We start from the raw sequence: 17815 nt of genomic DNA on the forward strand, positions 1-17815 counted from the left end.
CAGGGGTGGCCAACCTTTTGCATACCATGCGCCAATTTTTTGACAGACGAGTTCAAATGCGCCATATAACTCGAACACTTTTTATACAGTCTTACGTTCAATGTTAGGGGTTGATAAATAGAGATAAGAATAAATCTGCTTCGCTTAGGAGAGAAAAAGGAATAACTTTATTACGCAGTTGAATTAATTAATTTATGACAGTTTATTGAAGCACCAATTTACAATAATCAATGATAATCTCCTGTACGAGAGGGCTATTGCTTCATGATGCTGCCTTGATTTCTCCTGTACGATTCCTGTACATCATGTCCTGATGATATTGACATGATGACATGATCTTCATGATGATGATGATGATGCTGCATGATTGCTGCCGGAGTCTCGTTTGGTGAAGATTACTCTGCACCACAATTATTGGCACTGAGAACAAGATCAGCTTGGAATAACTTTAATCACATTAAATGTTTTCGGCCATTTACACGCCTGTAAACTGGTCAGAAATAAAGATCGCAAGACTCAAAATACGTGCATTCACTGTAATTTACTATGTGGAGAACATTCATTTTATCTGCAAAATAGACTGTAACGAATTGTGCAACAAATGAACTTGCCATGACAGACTATAAAAAATTAACTTTTTTATATAATATTCTTAATCGCAAAAAAGCCAAATCTGGCAATTTTGCTCAGAACTAACTGAAGCGCCACTTGTAATCATCCAATGCGCCACGTTTTGGCCACCCCTGATCTAGATACTTCTCTGTGGATAATGAATGACAGCTTATGTAAGATACAATATAAGCCTATTAATAGTAGGATCAATATCCTCCCTCCCTAATCAATCTCAATCAAGAAAATTCTATCATGAATTGATAATAATACTATTTGATAATTGATAATAAAGTACTATTTAAGTAGTCATTCTATACTTTACATTTCTGTAATTACTCCATACATGGCATTTCAGCAGCATTTCCAAGAGCTCTAGTTTTTGATGTGATATGCAAAGAAAAGCCAGAAGGAGCTGAATTTGCCATGAAATGGCTCTTTAAGCCTCCAAAGTTAACAGAACATAACAGGAAAGGTCTGCAAAGAGCTGCTCCAAATACAATTTAGCATTGTCTTAAGTCATTCAAACTATATGAGACTACTGGTGTTCCTGCTAGAGTCAATAAAGTGCACAGAACCCTACACAAGACAGATTATTATGATTGTGCAGCTATCCTAAATTCAGTGCTGGATTTACCCTTGAAGGGGCCCCAAAAACTTCAAGTTGCAACTAAGAAAAAAAAAACAAAAAGTCAGAAATTGAGGGAAGAACTAAACTCATTTGGCATTAATATACAATATTACAACTTCTGACTCTTGTAGGCCACAAACTGCTTAATCACATTATCAAAAGACAATTTCTACAATTTATCATCTATATATATATATATAAAATACAAATTCAGTATATACCAATAATTAGTCTTTTTTATATCTTTCTTCAATTTGTCTACCAAGATATCCAAGATATATTACTTATCACTTTTAAAATTTCAATGTAAAAATAATTTATGTTTCTATGTAATTCTGTAATTTACCTTTTAATTCCAGAACTGCTCTCTTACTGATATGTAAACTTTTTCTATCTTTTCCTGTTACTGTATTTTCAAATTGTTTAGGTACCATATGCAGAAGAGTGTAACATTCATTGTAAGAATTGTAACGTGGGACAAGAACCTTGAATAATTTGTGAATAAGTTGTTCTTCCTGAAATAGAAGAAATTACAATTTGAATAAATTTTTAACATATATTGAAATGATTCAATTAATGAGGGTTTGAGCTTTTATTTTAACATACTCTTTTGACATATAATGTTTAAACATACACAATGTTCACTATAAGAGAAAATGATAGATAAATTCAACTTTTCATATTAACCCATTTTAAGTTTAATATTTATGAATTCAGCATGCCGATAAACTACAATAATAAAATAATTACAATAGGCCTTCAGTAGGACTACAGTCCGTTTTTAAAATTATAAACACACTCAACTTTTTTCAATAACAAAAACATTAACAATAGTAATGTATTTATTATATTAGTATGTTGTTTACAACATCAATTTAAACATTTTTCTGAAATTTTTAGAGCTATCTGACAATTACAAAAAAAATTATCAAAGATTTTCAATGTTTGATTGTTTCAAAAGTATAAACACAGATGCATAAAATTAGCATGATAAGTTTTTAATTNAATAATATAATAATAAGAATTTTCAATAAAAATGATAAAATGTAAATTTCATTTTATCATAACGAGTTTGCTTGAATTTTGTTTCTTCTGAGATCGCAGAAATGTGCAATGGGTAAGCTAGTTCTCAATAAAAAGAAGGCTTAAATCTGAGTTACTATTGCTTTAATGTTTACAAATTCATAAATAAGAAACAAAGTTTATTTTGTAACATAAATTTGGTCTATGTCATCTTTATAAACTCAACAAGAAAATTTTGTAAAAAAATAGAGGAGAATTCCCAATAGACCCTCAGCATAGACCTCAAGCAGTTGCTAGTTTTACTTCCACTGCTTAAGCTGATAATCATATTGACTGATATAAGAATAACATCCAACTGACAAAACTTTTGGTCTGGGAATACATACCAATCATAGACACATACGTACACATTTTATTTAGACTTTTAGATTTGGAGATCAATTTAGTTTAACTAGGAATGGATGGGGAGAGAGTGAAGGTCTTTTACAAGTAAAAATTTTTAATTGTTTTGAAAATTGTATAACATGGTTTGCTAAGGACTTACTTAAATATTCAAAAGTTGCAGATTTTATATAAAAGTTACATGAATGAGGTAAGGATTTATAGAATGTTTCACTAATACAAATGTCATATGAGTCCTAGGATAAAGTAAGTTTTAATGTACAGCACACATTGAGGATAGGACTGTAATGTTTGTTTGCTAAAGACAAACTATAGAAATTTTGGCTATGATGCTTGCATCAAATTTCACTCATACTGACGGATGAATTTTCTTCAGATACACATTGTACCATATATACACAATTTTAGTATAACTCAGCAGGATCTTCTATACTTCTAAGCATAGGTTCATTTCATTTTATGAGAGTTTTCTTGGACTGCTTTGGGAAATTTTTAACCTTTTGGAAGGAAAAATTCCAAGGTGTCCTCATTAAATTGGTGCCACATATATATAATGTGTATGCATGCCAGACGGTCAACGTGCATCAGCCTATTGCTCTGGAAACCAGAGTCAAATCTGGGCAATGAGAAGCATTAGTCCAATTTGAGCTCATCTTGGCAGTCCAGATTTAAGGTGTGATCAGTTCAAGTTAGAAGTTACAAAATGTACATTGTGGCTAGTAAATGACAGTTTATATGGGCCATACCTTAGAAGCATATAGCTTGAATTAGAATAGGACTTAAATTTAATACAAATAAAACATCTATAGTTTGTTAGTTTACTTTTCTCAAGTGAAATATAACATATTAAAATAAGGAAGGACCACCAGGAAATTCCCAAATTCCTACTGAGCTAGTCCACTATTATGCAAGAAGTATTATCTTCGACAATACGTAGATTAAAATTGTAGTTTTAACAGATTAGTCAAATAAACAACCTAATTGTTCCCAGGTGTGGCAGACACCAGCAGATATCTTCCAGACTATATCATTCCAAAAATGAAGTTTAGTGAAGGAAACATAATGGTTTGGGGTTGCTGTTTTGCAATTTGACTTGTAATTTTAGTCAAAACTATGAATACAAACCCCAGACAATTATACAATAACAATGTTAATACTTTGGAAAAGATCTACACATATATACCTCTATCAGCAGGACAATACCCTATGTCATAGTCATCACATATATGGATTAGTATGAGAACATGATGATCAAAAAGTTAGACTGGACAGTCAAATGCAGGTCTCTGAATACAGTGGGTGATCAGTTAACGAACATAATCCGTTCCAAGATTTTGTTTGTTATCCGAATTGTTCGTTAACCAATTATTGATTTACTGTAGGTTTTTATGGGAATTTGATTAATTCATTCCAGAGACTCCAAAAAATAAAAAATATATACTTTTTTACTACATTCATTTATATGTAATAGTAAAAATACATATATATGAAGTCTTGCATTTTTATCAGTCATGCTTTTTCCATTTGTGGGGGTTAAAGAATCTGTCCAATGTTGATTGCTTTTCTCTTTTCTTCGGGATTTTTCAGAAGTAATAAATAGTATTGTAGTTGTAGAGATCCCCAACCCCATTAACCTTATTCTGGTTTGGATGCCACTTGGATGATCATTGTTCTGACATCCCTGGAGTTTTTCTGTCGTCAGATCAGTTTCAGGTTCCATTATGAGCTCTAAAATGCTTTTTATTTCTCAGATGTGATTTTCATTACTCCATTAGCAGCTTCAGACTTCTTGATATATCTTTCTTAGCAAGATTGTGCCTACTGTAGACCTGTTCAAGCCATACTGCCTAGCAACATCAGACATCTTGTGCCCACTTTCTACCTTGGCTATTATCTCTTACTTGGTTTCTATAGTGAGCACAGTTCTTGACACTCCTTTTTTTTAGGCTCCATAATATTATCAATTTCTTTTTTAAATAAAAAGTTCAGAAAAGCACTTACAAAAATTCAGAGAACAGAAATCAACTAGCCCACAAAAAATTATTTAAATGAAAGGTCCGGATGAAATTCGAAATTTGGTATTAAAACATTAACAAATATCCGATGGAACAGTTAAACTTTCACCTTTCATAAATAAACCCTGATGCAAAACTTAACAAGTACCCATCAGACAGTGTTGCAAAGACTATAAAAAAATTATTTGTCAGAAAGGTAAACAAACAGCTGGAATTACAAGGGAGAGTTTGAAAGTTTGGAGGAATACTATCTGATTGGTATAAGGTTGAGCGTCGATGTTGACGCTGCAAAAGGTTTCGAATTGTTACCTGAAGACAAGGGAAAATCAATCGGTATTCGTTATTTTACATTGCTTCTTTTTATGTTTGTTCAGTAAAGTATTTGTTGTCCGATCATAAAAATCTCTTGCAAAAGTGTTCGTTATCCGATTTGTTCGCTATCTGAACTGTTCGTTAACCAATCACCCACTGTATTAACAATAGAGGAGGTTTTAACAATTTTTAAACCATTTCAATCAAACATTCTGAAACTCTCATAGCCCACAACCAATTGTAAATTAGTTATTAGAATTAGGTTCATTAATTGATATTTCACTTTGTTGATAATATTACAACATGGAATCTGACTATGTGACTATGACATATCTGTGACTAATGTCACAGATATGTCATTGCTAACAGATTGTATAAATATATTATGAACAGAATATAGTTATGTTGCAAATGAAATTATTACATAAATACTGCCTTGCTATATTCTTTGTTATTTAATTAAGAATTTAAAATGTCTTATTTTTCACAAACAAAAAAATTACGTCACCAACCCGTGACTTAAGCTGAAAAGTGCAATTTGTCCCAGAAACTAAAAAGTCAGACAATCTTGACATAAATAATAATAAAAAATGTAGATTAGAAATATTTTATGCTTTATATAACTATCATTAACTTCTACCAGAGTATGTTTCCAAATGCTAATTATCACTTACAAAAAATAAATTTTATTACTAGAATTGTATACGTGTTACAATGAAAACATTTTTAAGCATATAGTGGTACTTACGAAGTAAAATCTGTCCAAAATAGAACCTGAATAATGCAGAAACCTGCCTAAATGGGAAAAGTTCTTCAGAATAGAATGTTTTTTCTATATTAAATTTTACTATAAGACAGAAACCTGTCCAACATGGAAGAGACAAAGAATATAACATAACCTGGATAAAGCAGCAAATTAATATTTCACTTGTAGATAAGTAAGTAAAATCATCTCCAGGTAAAATGATCATCACAGAGCTTGACAAACTTTATTTTGAAGATGATTTTGAACCTTGTCAAAGAGAGAAAGGCTGCATGACAAAGACATATGGTCTAAGGTCTTTGTTACGTTTTATACTTAGTAGTGTTGCAACAAATAGTATATTCGGCCTCAGGCCAAATACCAAATATTCGGCCAAACTATTCGGCTTGATTAACGCACATACGAAAATTGGCGCGCAAACCTCACTATGGCAAAGACCCTGCTCTCTATTGGCCCGCTGTCACTACGCTTTGCCAATCGCGTTAATTCTTAACAGTTGTAACAGACAGACAAGAGCATCATGGCAGTATGCGATAAATGATGATATCAAATGTGAATAACAATGAAATGACCTACACGTNACAACCCGGTCGTGATGTCATACTCTCCATACTCGCAGTCGGGGATGTGACAGTAACCAGTTTCTACGCACCTGTAAAGACGTTAATTAGGGGATTATTAATATTAAGTTTCTTATATAAAGCGCTCCTCCTCCAAATGACGTAATTACCTTCTCTCCACTTCTGCTAAAGGATCTCTTCCCCTTTTGATCCTTAAACAGGGTCTTTGGCGATCGAAACAATCGCACGTGCATCTCCCATCTGGGTATTCTCGACGATGGAAAGGAATTGGACACTCGCGACAGCTGTCAAGTAATGTAAGAACAATTAAAAAAAAAAAAACAAATTCTATTCTAATTTGCATGACAAGTTTAATACACTTTTTTTAAATATTTTAACTGGAAAATAAAGAATGTACACTTAAAAGAAAGGTGAGATGAGTTCTGACCCCCCCTTATTAAGCTTAAACGTATAAAAGAGACATTTTAGCTCCCCCCACAGCTCTGAATCGGGGGAAATTCCCGATAACCTCTCCCTCATTAAACTCAAACAAGCTTAATAAGGGAAAGAATAAACCTTAAAGATGTTATCACTTATTTTGAAAGATACAAAGGATTATCACGCTTCGTCTTCTTATTCATTATTTTTAATAATAAAATAACTCCATTTTTTTACTCAACATAAATTTGAAAAGTAAATTACATTTTGGTATGAATACAGCAATTAATCAACATTTACTACAGTATACTGTAAGCTGTAGTTTAAAGATTCTAGTAATTCTCAGGCCATGATTACAAACAATTTAATTCTGAAAAACGAATTGATTATAAAATATAACTAACTTGATTCAATTCAAAATTGAGCATGAGCTATTTTGCTTGTAAGTAGCAGATCTGATTGTTTGCTATGGAAGATGCTAAAAACTGTGTTAGTTATGTAATTGACTTAAAACTGATGTAATTAGTACATAAATAACATCAATATTCACCGGCTAACAGGATTCTTAAATTAAAAGTGCTTGGGCAGTATGCACATCCTTTTCTTATGCTCCCATAGTGTCTCTAGCTGCTTGCAATCCTATTTTTAGGTGATCAATGTAACTAACCTAACCTATCTGCAATAGCTAGGATTGCCAACTGTCCTATTTTGAACCAAACTGTCTGGTTCTGTGGATCTTGTCTAGTGTCCAACTGAGAAATCAAACCAAATACCAGCAATTTTTATATACATCAAGTCTGTGGATCTGGCTGAACCAATTAAGAACTTAGGAAAAAGCCCTCTTAATGCCCAGAAGGTAGAGTGGGGAAAAATATATATTTATTTATACATCATATATTGCTGCAAGCAAAAACTGTTCAAACAAAAAAGAATATTCTTGAAACCATTGTAAAATATATATTTATTTATAAATCATATATTGCTGCAAGCAAAAACTGTTCAAACAAAAAAGAATATTCTTGAAACCATTCTGTACTAGAAATTTAGAGAACAATTCTTGTTTGCTATTTTGTTTTTCTGGAGTTCAATATACAATTGTGAGAAGCTGGTGTTTGAGATACTCTAAACCCTTTACCCGATGTCAGTCCATCAAAGACCACTCAATTCTCACTGGATGGCTATGTCAGGTTAGAATCTGGTAGGAGGGTGTTTCTAACAGTGAGTGGGGCGTGAGATGAGTCTGTCGATAGGGTGACCAATTCTCCAAGTAAAAACCAGTGGACAGGTTAACAAAATAACAAATTTAATATGGAACAAATTGAAATAGATAACATAATTAAAATAAAATCATATCATATACAGGAATTTCATTTTGTATATGTAATATTGTTTTATTGAAGGTCCAAATATTCTTCATAAGAAACAACTACAAAATAAATTCTGTATTTCTGTAAATTAAAAATTTTTAATTTTGACCACCACCAAGTACAGATTTTCTATTTTATTTTGAAATTACATTTTCTGATGTTTACCATTTTCATTACACCAATAGTCTGTTTTTTTGTATTTTAAAAAATATTTTAAATAAAAATTTATTAATATATTTTTAAATGTAAATAAATGAGACATTTGGAAATAAGATTTATATATAATTAGAGTGTAACTTGTTAATTAATTATTGAAAAATAATTTTATATAGGGAAAAATTTCCAAATTAGTTATTGAACAAATTTGCATGACTGCAAATCATTACTTTAAAAGAATTTTGTTACTAAACAACAGAACTGAAAGAATAGTTCCCAATTATCAATTATGTAAGTAATTGGATTCTGTTCACATAAAGCAACATCCTAAAACAGGATAAATAATATGCTATTGGCTACACTGCAAGTGAGATTCAGAGATAAGACTGATCTATATTATAGTACATCAACGTCAGTAACACAAGAAAGTGGGAATCTCATTCTGCTTTAATTCTACCATTTAGCAAACAAACTTCAGTATGGTTTATCCCTACCAGTTACTATTGACATTTGTATACAACAAAACCATTAAAAAGAGTCAAGTTTCCAGAAGTGAGCTTTATAAGAAATGACCCTCCAAAACTTGTCTCCTTTAGTGTCAAATTATTTTAAAAATTATTTTAAAAGAGTAAAAAAAAAAAAAAAAAATAGAATACTTATCGGTTAGCAGGGTGTCAGTCAATAATAACTCTAACCTAAACCTAACCTACCCATTTGGGAAATCCTCTCTGAACCAATTATGAACCTAATACACGAGTTGGTTTGCATTAATTGACTGCTAACCGAAAAGTACCAAAAATAGAAACTAAAACCAGTGTTTAAAATCATTTAATGTTTTCCTATTTACAAGAGATGATTAAAACATACTTTAGTGGTATAAAAAGTATTGTCAGCACAAGATTATTTGCTGATATATTTAGGGCTTAAAATTGACATTCCAGGATACCCCTAGCAAAATTATATAGTTTAGTAAATGTGTAAGGGGCAGTCAAATGAAAACAATACAGATGAAAAAAAAGTAAGTAAACTGTTTATTATTTCAAAAGTAATTGCCATAACTGTTAATACATTTATCCCACTGTGAGGAAAGATGGTCAATGCCTTCATGGAATAATGTTTGCAGTCGCTAACAGAATCATGATTGTATCCAGGCATGTATCTCTTCATCTAAAGCAAATCGACAGCCACAAATGTCTTTCTTCAGGGCTCTAAAAATGGAAATCAATGGGAGAGATTGGGACTGTATGGAGCAGTGGTTCTTAACCTTTTTATACTCGTGGCCCACCAAATATTTCATTTTTTTCTGACCCTCAATTTTTTAATAATAATTTATATTTGTTAAATTATCTATAATAAATTAATTTTTTATTATTGTTTTATTTTTTTATATAATAAATGTAAAACATAACTTTATTATTTCATTATGTATTCAAACTTCACAATTAAACATAAAAACTCATTAATTTTTAACAAAACATTAAAAAAAAACAAAAAATATTGGAAAATAATTTAACGAGATTTCTGCTGCTGAATATCCTCAACTAATTTGTTAAATAAAAAAAAACTAAATACAAAAACTTTATCTTTCTTATTTCACTTTTCAATACAATATTCAATTATACATCAATTTTCTTTTTATTATATTCTGAAGGAAATTTTGCATAATTTGGCGGCCCCTTGACAAACTTCTTATGGGCCCCCTGTTAAGAAACACTGGTATGGAGGATGTGTAAGGACTTCCCAGCGAAACTTCTGCAGCGTAGTCGAAACAACCTTAGCAACATGTGGGTGGGCATTATCCTGCAACGGAATGATGCCATCCGTCAACATTCCTGGGCATTTGGACTTGATGGCATGCTTCAAGTTTCGCTGGGACACCTTTACACATCCTCCATACAGTCCTGATCTCTCCCCATGCGATTTCCATATTTTTGGAGCCCTTAAGAAAGACATTCATGGCCAGCCGTTGATTTGCTTTGGACGAAGAGGTGCAAGCCTGTGTACATTCATTGTTCTGTAGGCAACAGCAAACATTATTCCATGAAGACATTGACCATCTTGTCTCACAGAGGGATAAATGTATTAACAGTTATGGCAATTACTTTTAAAATAATAAACAGTTTACTTACTTTTTTCCCATCTGTTTCATTTTCATTTGACTGCCATCTTATATATAATAGCATTATAAGATTTCCCCTAGCAAACAGTTCAGAGGACCTTTAAAAAAGGACAAATTTTTTAATATATTTGACCAAACCAGAAAACATAAGGAAAACTTTGAGCAGAATATCTTATGAGGGTCATGGTCCCATGGTTTATTCCTTCTGGTAATTTTGTTCATAGGATGGCCTATAATTCTAAAAAGATAATAGTGCCTAGCATAGAAGGGTAAAGCTTAGTTCACACTGAGTGCAATTCGCTGGTGAAAGCAAAAAACAGAGCAAATAACTGGTCTAATATGACGTTTCATGGGTTATTTGCACTGTTTTTTGCTTTCGCCAGCGAATTGCGTTTTAATGCAAATTGGAATCCTTAAGCTTAGTAATTCACCAGCGAATTACTAAGCTTCAAGATTCCAATTTGGGTAAGATATTCTCTTATCAAAATTGGAATCTGAAAATTAATCTTTTCATTAACGGTTTCCAGTTAAACTTTTAATGTATTTATTGATGATTGGAGAAACTACATTAGATCACAGTATAAAAGACAGATTATAATATCCAGCGGCGTAGGAATCGAGCCGATCTACAATTGTGGACCAGATATATTTCAGTAAACAAATGGTTTAAAATAAAAATAATAAGTGTAATTTTTAACACACTAAGAGAATAATGAATTTACTCTTTCGATATATCCTCTGGCTTCATCCGCTTTTTGCAGATTCAATTCGATCCTCTCGTGTTTCACTACAGCATTTACAACGTCTCTCAGTTTCAACAATCTTCCGTAAGGTCCTTCCGGAGTGGACAACAACCTTTTCTCGTAACGAACCCGACATTTTATTAATGGAATTAGTTTTTTAATTGCGGGAGGAACAAACTCCGACATTCTCTAACGAGAACAGTTTATTTGTAACAATTATAAAAGCAATTTAACAATGTTAGCCTTACTCGAAACGTGCGACTTGAAACTAACATTTACGCCCTCTACCGTTACAGGACAATATATCATAAATTCCTATTACTTTCGAATATTAATTATTATTTATGAGTAAATATCGAATAATAATTCTAATAATTATTCTTAACAGAATACTTAACCAAACCAGAAAATATAAGGACCCAGTAATAAACTTTTACTGAGGATCACTGATCCTCAGTAAAAGTTTATTACTAGGTCGTGAGATTCCTGTCCGTTCCTCAACATGTTTGGCTTGGCTTATTCCTCAATGATTACGGTTGTGATCCTATTGCATATCATGTAATGTGAAAGTGCCTTAAAATTATTACCCCAGCATACTACGCAATAATCCTGTTTTTAAACAGGCTTGCAGAGGCTTACTGTGTTCAAAAATTTCAATTCGTCTGTTCTTTGAAGATCCTTAACGCCAGGCATGCAGCAAAGGCATTAGGCATAGCTCACAGAGTTTGAGAAAAGCCGCATCATTGGACAAAAGTACTGTAAGCAGGATGGCAGTTTTACCAATTCTGTCATGCCATTCTGATATGACCGTGAGGATGACCGAGGCGATTAAAGCGTCAACCTACCGATCTTGAGAACCGAAATGGAATCCACATGGTCGAAAAAAACATGTTAGATTCCCATTGTGGGTTTGGTTGGTTCGATAGTTTAAGGCAACGCAATACATGTACGATCTGCCAAGGGAAGGAACCCTCCCAGGAGGACTTATGGAGAAATGACTCTTATTTTCCTTTTGTTTATGGTTAGACGCGCGAAGAAAATCCAGCGATATATGAGGTGTGAACATGGAACCAATTACACTCACTGCCAAAAGTTAAGCACGAAGCAATAAACTGCAAAAAAAATCGACAAATACATCTGTGATTGACACAAAATGTGGCAGGACAGTAGCAAATATGTTTATGCATGAAACAACACAAAGAATTACATAGAAAAATGAAAACAATATTGAATTTTCATAAAGCATAAGATGAAATCATATTGGAATCATTAATAAAATGATGTTTAAATGCAAAACAAACAAACAAAACCCACATTAATAGGGTAAATGGTCACCCCTTATCTTTACACAAAGTTTACAGCATGTAACCATGCTTTCCATGAGGTGATCAACCACTCCAGAGTCAAATAAGTTCCATTCCTCCTGTAGAGTAGTTTGCAACTCTGTGAGAGTGTCAGGGGGTGGGAAACGTGCACACACAGCACGGCCGAGGGCATCCCAAAGATTCTCAATGGGATTGAGGGCTGGCAAATACACCGGCCAATCCATACCCGCGATTCCCTCTCTCTCGAGGTAGTCGTCAACGAAGGCAGCTCTAGGGGGTCATGTGTTATCATCCATTAAAACAAAAGCAGGACCAACTGCTGCAGCATACAATTTCACAATAGGTTTGAGGACTTCATCCCGATACCGGACAGCAGTTACAGAACCCCTTCGATAGATGTGCAGGTCGGTGCAATATCCCAACGAAATGCCTGCCCATACCATAACACTTCCACCTCGGAATGCGTGATGCTCGATAATGTTCTGAGGTCAGTTGCGTGTGCCTTTTTCTCTCCATACTCTTACACGTTTGTCATCTGGCTCCAGGGAAAATCGCGACTCATCCGTGAACATAACGTTGCCTCAATCAGACACAGTCCAATTCGCATGTTGCCGACACCACTTTAATCATGTGCCTTTGAATTGGACAGATAGTGGAACACAAACTCGTGGTACCCGGGCATACAGTCCGTTCATGTGTAGCCTTCGGCGCACAGTAGTAGCAGATATCGTTTTACCAATAGCTGCAGCAATCATCAATGTCATACGTGTAGAGGTTGCTCTTTGATTCCGCTTGGCTACAACAGCAATATAGCAATCTTCTGCAGGGATCGTAACTCTTGGGCAACCAGCCACAGGTCTTCGGACAACTGTTTGGCTTGTTTGGAATTGTTTCCATAACCGTGAAATGACAGAATGATGAACACCGAAGAAAAGAGCAACATCTGTGATTGATTGTCCTGTTTCAAGGCGTCCCATACACAGCCAGTGCTCACTGTCTGTCATTCGTCCTCTGGAAGTCATAGAAACACATCAGTCATGCACACTAATTGTACGACAGTTCTCCACACTTTTTCTCGGCACTTACATGCAACTCCTCTCCCACTTCAGAAGGCTGGCTTCTTATACGACTGTGTGTTTTGCATATTTCGCGACACGTAATCATGATTGATAGTAACATAACATATTTGCATACTTCCACCTACCTCTGCAGTGAATTGCAACCTCTCAAATGCAGATTGCTTTCCAAACATGAACATTTTCTGCTCTGTGCTTAACTTTTGGAAGTGAGTGTACATTATTCAGTGGTTTTATCCAGTCTGCCACTGGTGGACTTCCCACTGTTGGGGAAAATGGATGCTCCAGACCAGGGCTTCTTAAACTATGGGTCGTGACCCCATTTGGGATCGCTTAGCGAAATCTTGGGGTCGCGAGATTTTAATGCAAAATATTGAAAATAATTTGTGAGAGTTTGAAAATGGCACGCTTTGTGTCATAGGTTTCGTGAGTTGCGCTTTGTGTCACTTCTGGTGCAGCGAGACAATGATTCAGCAACACTGATTGTAGTGTGAACTAGTGTATTGTTGTCGTTTTTCAGTGTATTCAGTTGTCTCTGTTCCATTTTAACACAAGAGTGAATTGTGGTAGTACACCATTATTGTTTTTGCAAATTTATATATATCTTTATTTTATATTTTTTTTGGGGTTGCGAAAAAATCACAATCATAAATGGGGTCGTGAATAAAACGAAGTTTAAGAAGCCCTGCTCCAGACAGATCATCAGGAAAAATGATCATCAGACAAGCATGAACAGATGCAACGACTCTTTGTCCATCATCCAGAGACAGATGGAAGTTTGTTACAGAACTCTGTCTCATCCAGTATCACATAGGTGGCCAGATTGGGCTACAAGTAGCGGATTGGACTACCTTTTAAGTGCCCTCGCTACAAAAATTTCAAATTGGGCGACACGCTACTTTTTGGGCTAGTGATAATTATCTTCAGGCTACAAATCTTAAAAATACGCTATTTTTTTGTTTTCATATATAAAATCGTAACACATTTCTTGTATTATACAAAACTAATAAAGTTTTATTTAATTTCATTACACTTAAGTATATAAATAAAGTTGCAACGTTTAACAAAGATAAAGATACTTTGCTTCCGTTTTTCATTTGTCGTTCGCTGCAGTAGACAATCCACAACTTCACAAGCACGGAAGCGACCTTGCTTGTGAAATTGTGGATTGTGTACTGGAGCGAACGACGAATGGAAAACGGAAGAAAGTATCTTTATCTTTGTTAAACGTTGCAACTTTATATTTATTTATACAGTAATACCTCGACTTACGCTACCCCCGACTTACGCGAACCCGGAGTTACGCGATTTTCAAATCTCGTCGATTCGTCTTTTGTTTGAGCGTCACGCAGCTCTTGATTACTCACTCCTCCCACACTATTGTTCGGCTTAAATGTTCGGACGTGTCGCGCGGAATCGACGCATAGCTACAATTTATTTTGTGTTATTTATTTCTGTGTTTGTTATATCTACGGAGACTCGAGTGACTTTACTATGTCATCTAAACGAAGTAGAACTGATTCTTCTGCATCAAACAAGAAAAGAAAAACTTTATCTTTGGAATGTAAAGTTAACATTATTAAAGACTTCGACACAAAAATGAAAATTTGTGAATTGGCAAAGAAGTTTGATTTACCGGAATCGACGGTCAGAACAATTGTAAAAGGTAAAGAAAAAATTCTCGAAGCTGTGAAAGATGCTCAATTTTTAAATTCAAGCATCATTTGTAAACTTCACAGTATTATCGCTGAGATGGAAACAATGTTAATTAATTAACAAGTAGCCTAAATGTGAAAAATTGTATAATAATATAATTTGTTATACATATGTATTATCTAAGATTTTATTAAACATTTTTTTTCTAAATTATTGTTTTCTTTAGTCTCCGGTCCCAATTAAAAATTATTTGTATGTATTTAAATGCGAAATTATACTCCGACTTACGCGAATTCGACTTACGCGGTTATCGCTCGGTCCCACCTATCACGTAAGTAAGGGGTATTATTGTACAATTAAGTATAATGAATATATATAGTTGGTTTTGCTGTATGTTAAATAACAATGTAAATTTCGTCTCTGTAATCCAAAAACACACGCTTTGGTAGACTTTTCTCACAGCAATTTCTGGTTAGCAAATTTAACTTTTATTACTCATTGAACTACAAATATATTTCGGGTTGGTATAATATACTCCAACCCCTCTTCAGTGCTAGTTCAAATAAACAAAAATGTCAAAACATGACTATGTTATATTACATTAAATGAAACAAACCAAAAAAACATCAAAAACACTTACATTTTTTCATTAAGTACATAACAAAATTTGTTTCTTATTTTGCTATTTTCACAAACTATAGGGTAGGAGGGTAGACCGTTTTACAAACATCAGTTTTTGTTTTAACTTAAATACTATGCATGCCATGTTCATATGTAAAGACAAATAAAGACTGCCATAGTTTAACTTGAAGGAGAGATTAATACTAAGGACGGATGGATTACGTCTGTTCTCCAGATGTCTATTCTGCAAGGTGGGGACATTAACACCTCTATCCCCTGACCAAGTGATCTCTTCCACTGGTTCTCCGAATTTTTCACCATTGCAGATGTGGGGTTAAGGGGAGTGGTACACACAAACATTTTAAAAATTTAAAAATCAAACATTTGTATTTTATATAAAAATTAGAATTTTTCTTTCCATTTTTACAATTTTCAATTACACATGGGTATATAACAGACACAGTAAAAACCAATGACACAGTAACAAAAAATCCATACGTATGTAAAAGCTATTAATACACAAACAACAATNATTAAACGAGTATCGAACTTGTTACGTTTTAGTAACTTTAGATCTGGCAACACTAGATATTTGTTGAGTTCGCACCGTTACTACCAATTTTTAATTGACTTTGATGCACGAATGGCAGCATTATCCTGTTGGAATTGCCAATTTTCTTTCCCAATAAGTGATCCAAAAGTTATTAAATTTTGATACAACACTGCTTGATACAATGGAAACAGGGTGGCTTAGAACTGAAAACAAAAACCGTAGTCGCTAAGTCTCGTAACTTCAAAAAATGAATCGCCTCGCCTGCGAATGACTGGCTTTGATTTAGAGAGAAAATTGATGCAGATACACCGAATATATATATTACAAACTTATTTCATTAGTAAAAGTGCATAGTTGCAAAATAATTCATTTTTATTGTTTGGGCTACAAACAGTTCAAATCCGCTACTTTTGGAGCACAACCACGCTACTTTTTAACCTTCAGATCTGGCAACGCTGGTACCACTGGCAGAAGCAAATTTGCTTTCATGGAAACTGGTACGCATCCTGTCACTGACTTCGTTTGTAGTATGCCGCTCAGAGAAACATGAACTACTACGAATTAGTAGTTCATGTTTCTCTGACACGGCACCACTATCGTCTTTAGCGACAAATCCCGGTTTCGTTTAGGAAAAGTTAACTGCCGTGTGGGGACCACTGTTAAATGCTTCGATCCCTCCAGTAATGATACGAAAAACATCGATGGCACAACGGTATATTTAGGAAATACTATGCCTCGTGTATTGCGTTACATAACAGGACTGCAAGCAGCCATTTTCCATAATACTGTACTGTAATCACTTACTACTATCATTACATTTGCACTAATAACGTTTTAGTCGATTTAAGACGTATTATTTTTTTAAGACAAAAGCGCCCTTTCCTGTCAAGAAATATTAATATAAATAACTACATTAAAAATAAATAAATAAATAAAATAAAGTAGACCCTACGAAAATACAGTAATTTACGTATAATTCCAAAACTGGCAACACTTATTTATTATTAAAATGGCGACACTGTTGAAGCATGCTTAGAAATTTGGTAATGCAAAGACGTTTGAAATGTCGACGAGACTGTGAGTTGGAGAATCAATATAGAATTTAATTATCTTATTAAAATAGTCGCTTATTTAACTTGTTAATTTAAACAGATATCCTCTCTTCGTGAAAGGAAATCCTCAGTTAAGAATTTTTCTTCCTAATTTTTGGATGAAACTGGTGAAACCCTTGCATCCAGTTCCAACTAATGAAGTGCATTTCATAGTTCCTATACAGTAAGAAATTATTACAATTAAACGTGTTGTATTAATTAAAAACTGTAGTAGTCAAGGTTCAGGTCTAACATTCCACGGTTAGACTGAAGCAAAAGGTATCCAGCTAAAAAGTCTTAAACTTAATATTAAGGAATAGACATAGATATATCTAGATGTAATTTGACACGCTGA

The 17815-nt window shown here is 33.7% G+C and overlaps 1 protein-coding gene across 1 annotated transcript in view; it reads right to left on the reverse strand.

The window, feature by feature from the left end:
• The window catches only part of LOC111638585, a 19532-nt gene extending 8120 nt beyond the window's left edge, over nt 1–11412 (reverse strand). Inside the window, exons 1-5 of the mRNA XM_023384314.1 lie at nt 11118–11412; nt 7426–7505; nt 6486–6620; nt 6332–6407; nt 1561–1755 (exon numbers count right to left, since the gene is read on the reverse strand). Coding sequence (XP_023240082.1) covers nt 1561–1755; nt 6332–6407; nt 6486–6620; nt 7426–7505; nt 11118–11324 — 693 coding nt within the window. The 5' untranslated portion in view covers nt 11325–11412. The remainder of the gene's footprint in view (nt 1–1560; nt 1756–6331; nt 6408–6485; nt 6621–7425; nt 7506–11117) is intronic.
• Between the last annotated feature and the right edge of the window lie 6403 nt (nt 11413–17815).

This window comes from Centruroides sculpturatus, unplaced genomic scaffold (assembly GCF_000671375.1).
Source record: "Centruroides sculpturatus isolate CEXI.00-Female unplaced genomic scaffold, Cexi_2.0 scaffold1098, whole genome shotgun sequence".
NCBI lineage: Eukaryota > Metazoa > Arthropoda > Arachnida > Scorpiones > Buthidae > Centruroides > Centruroides sculpturatus.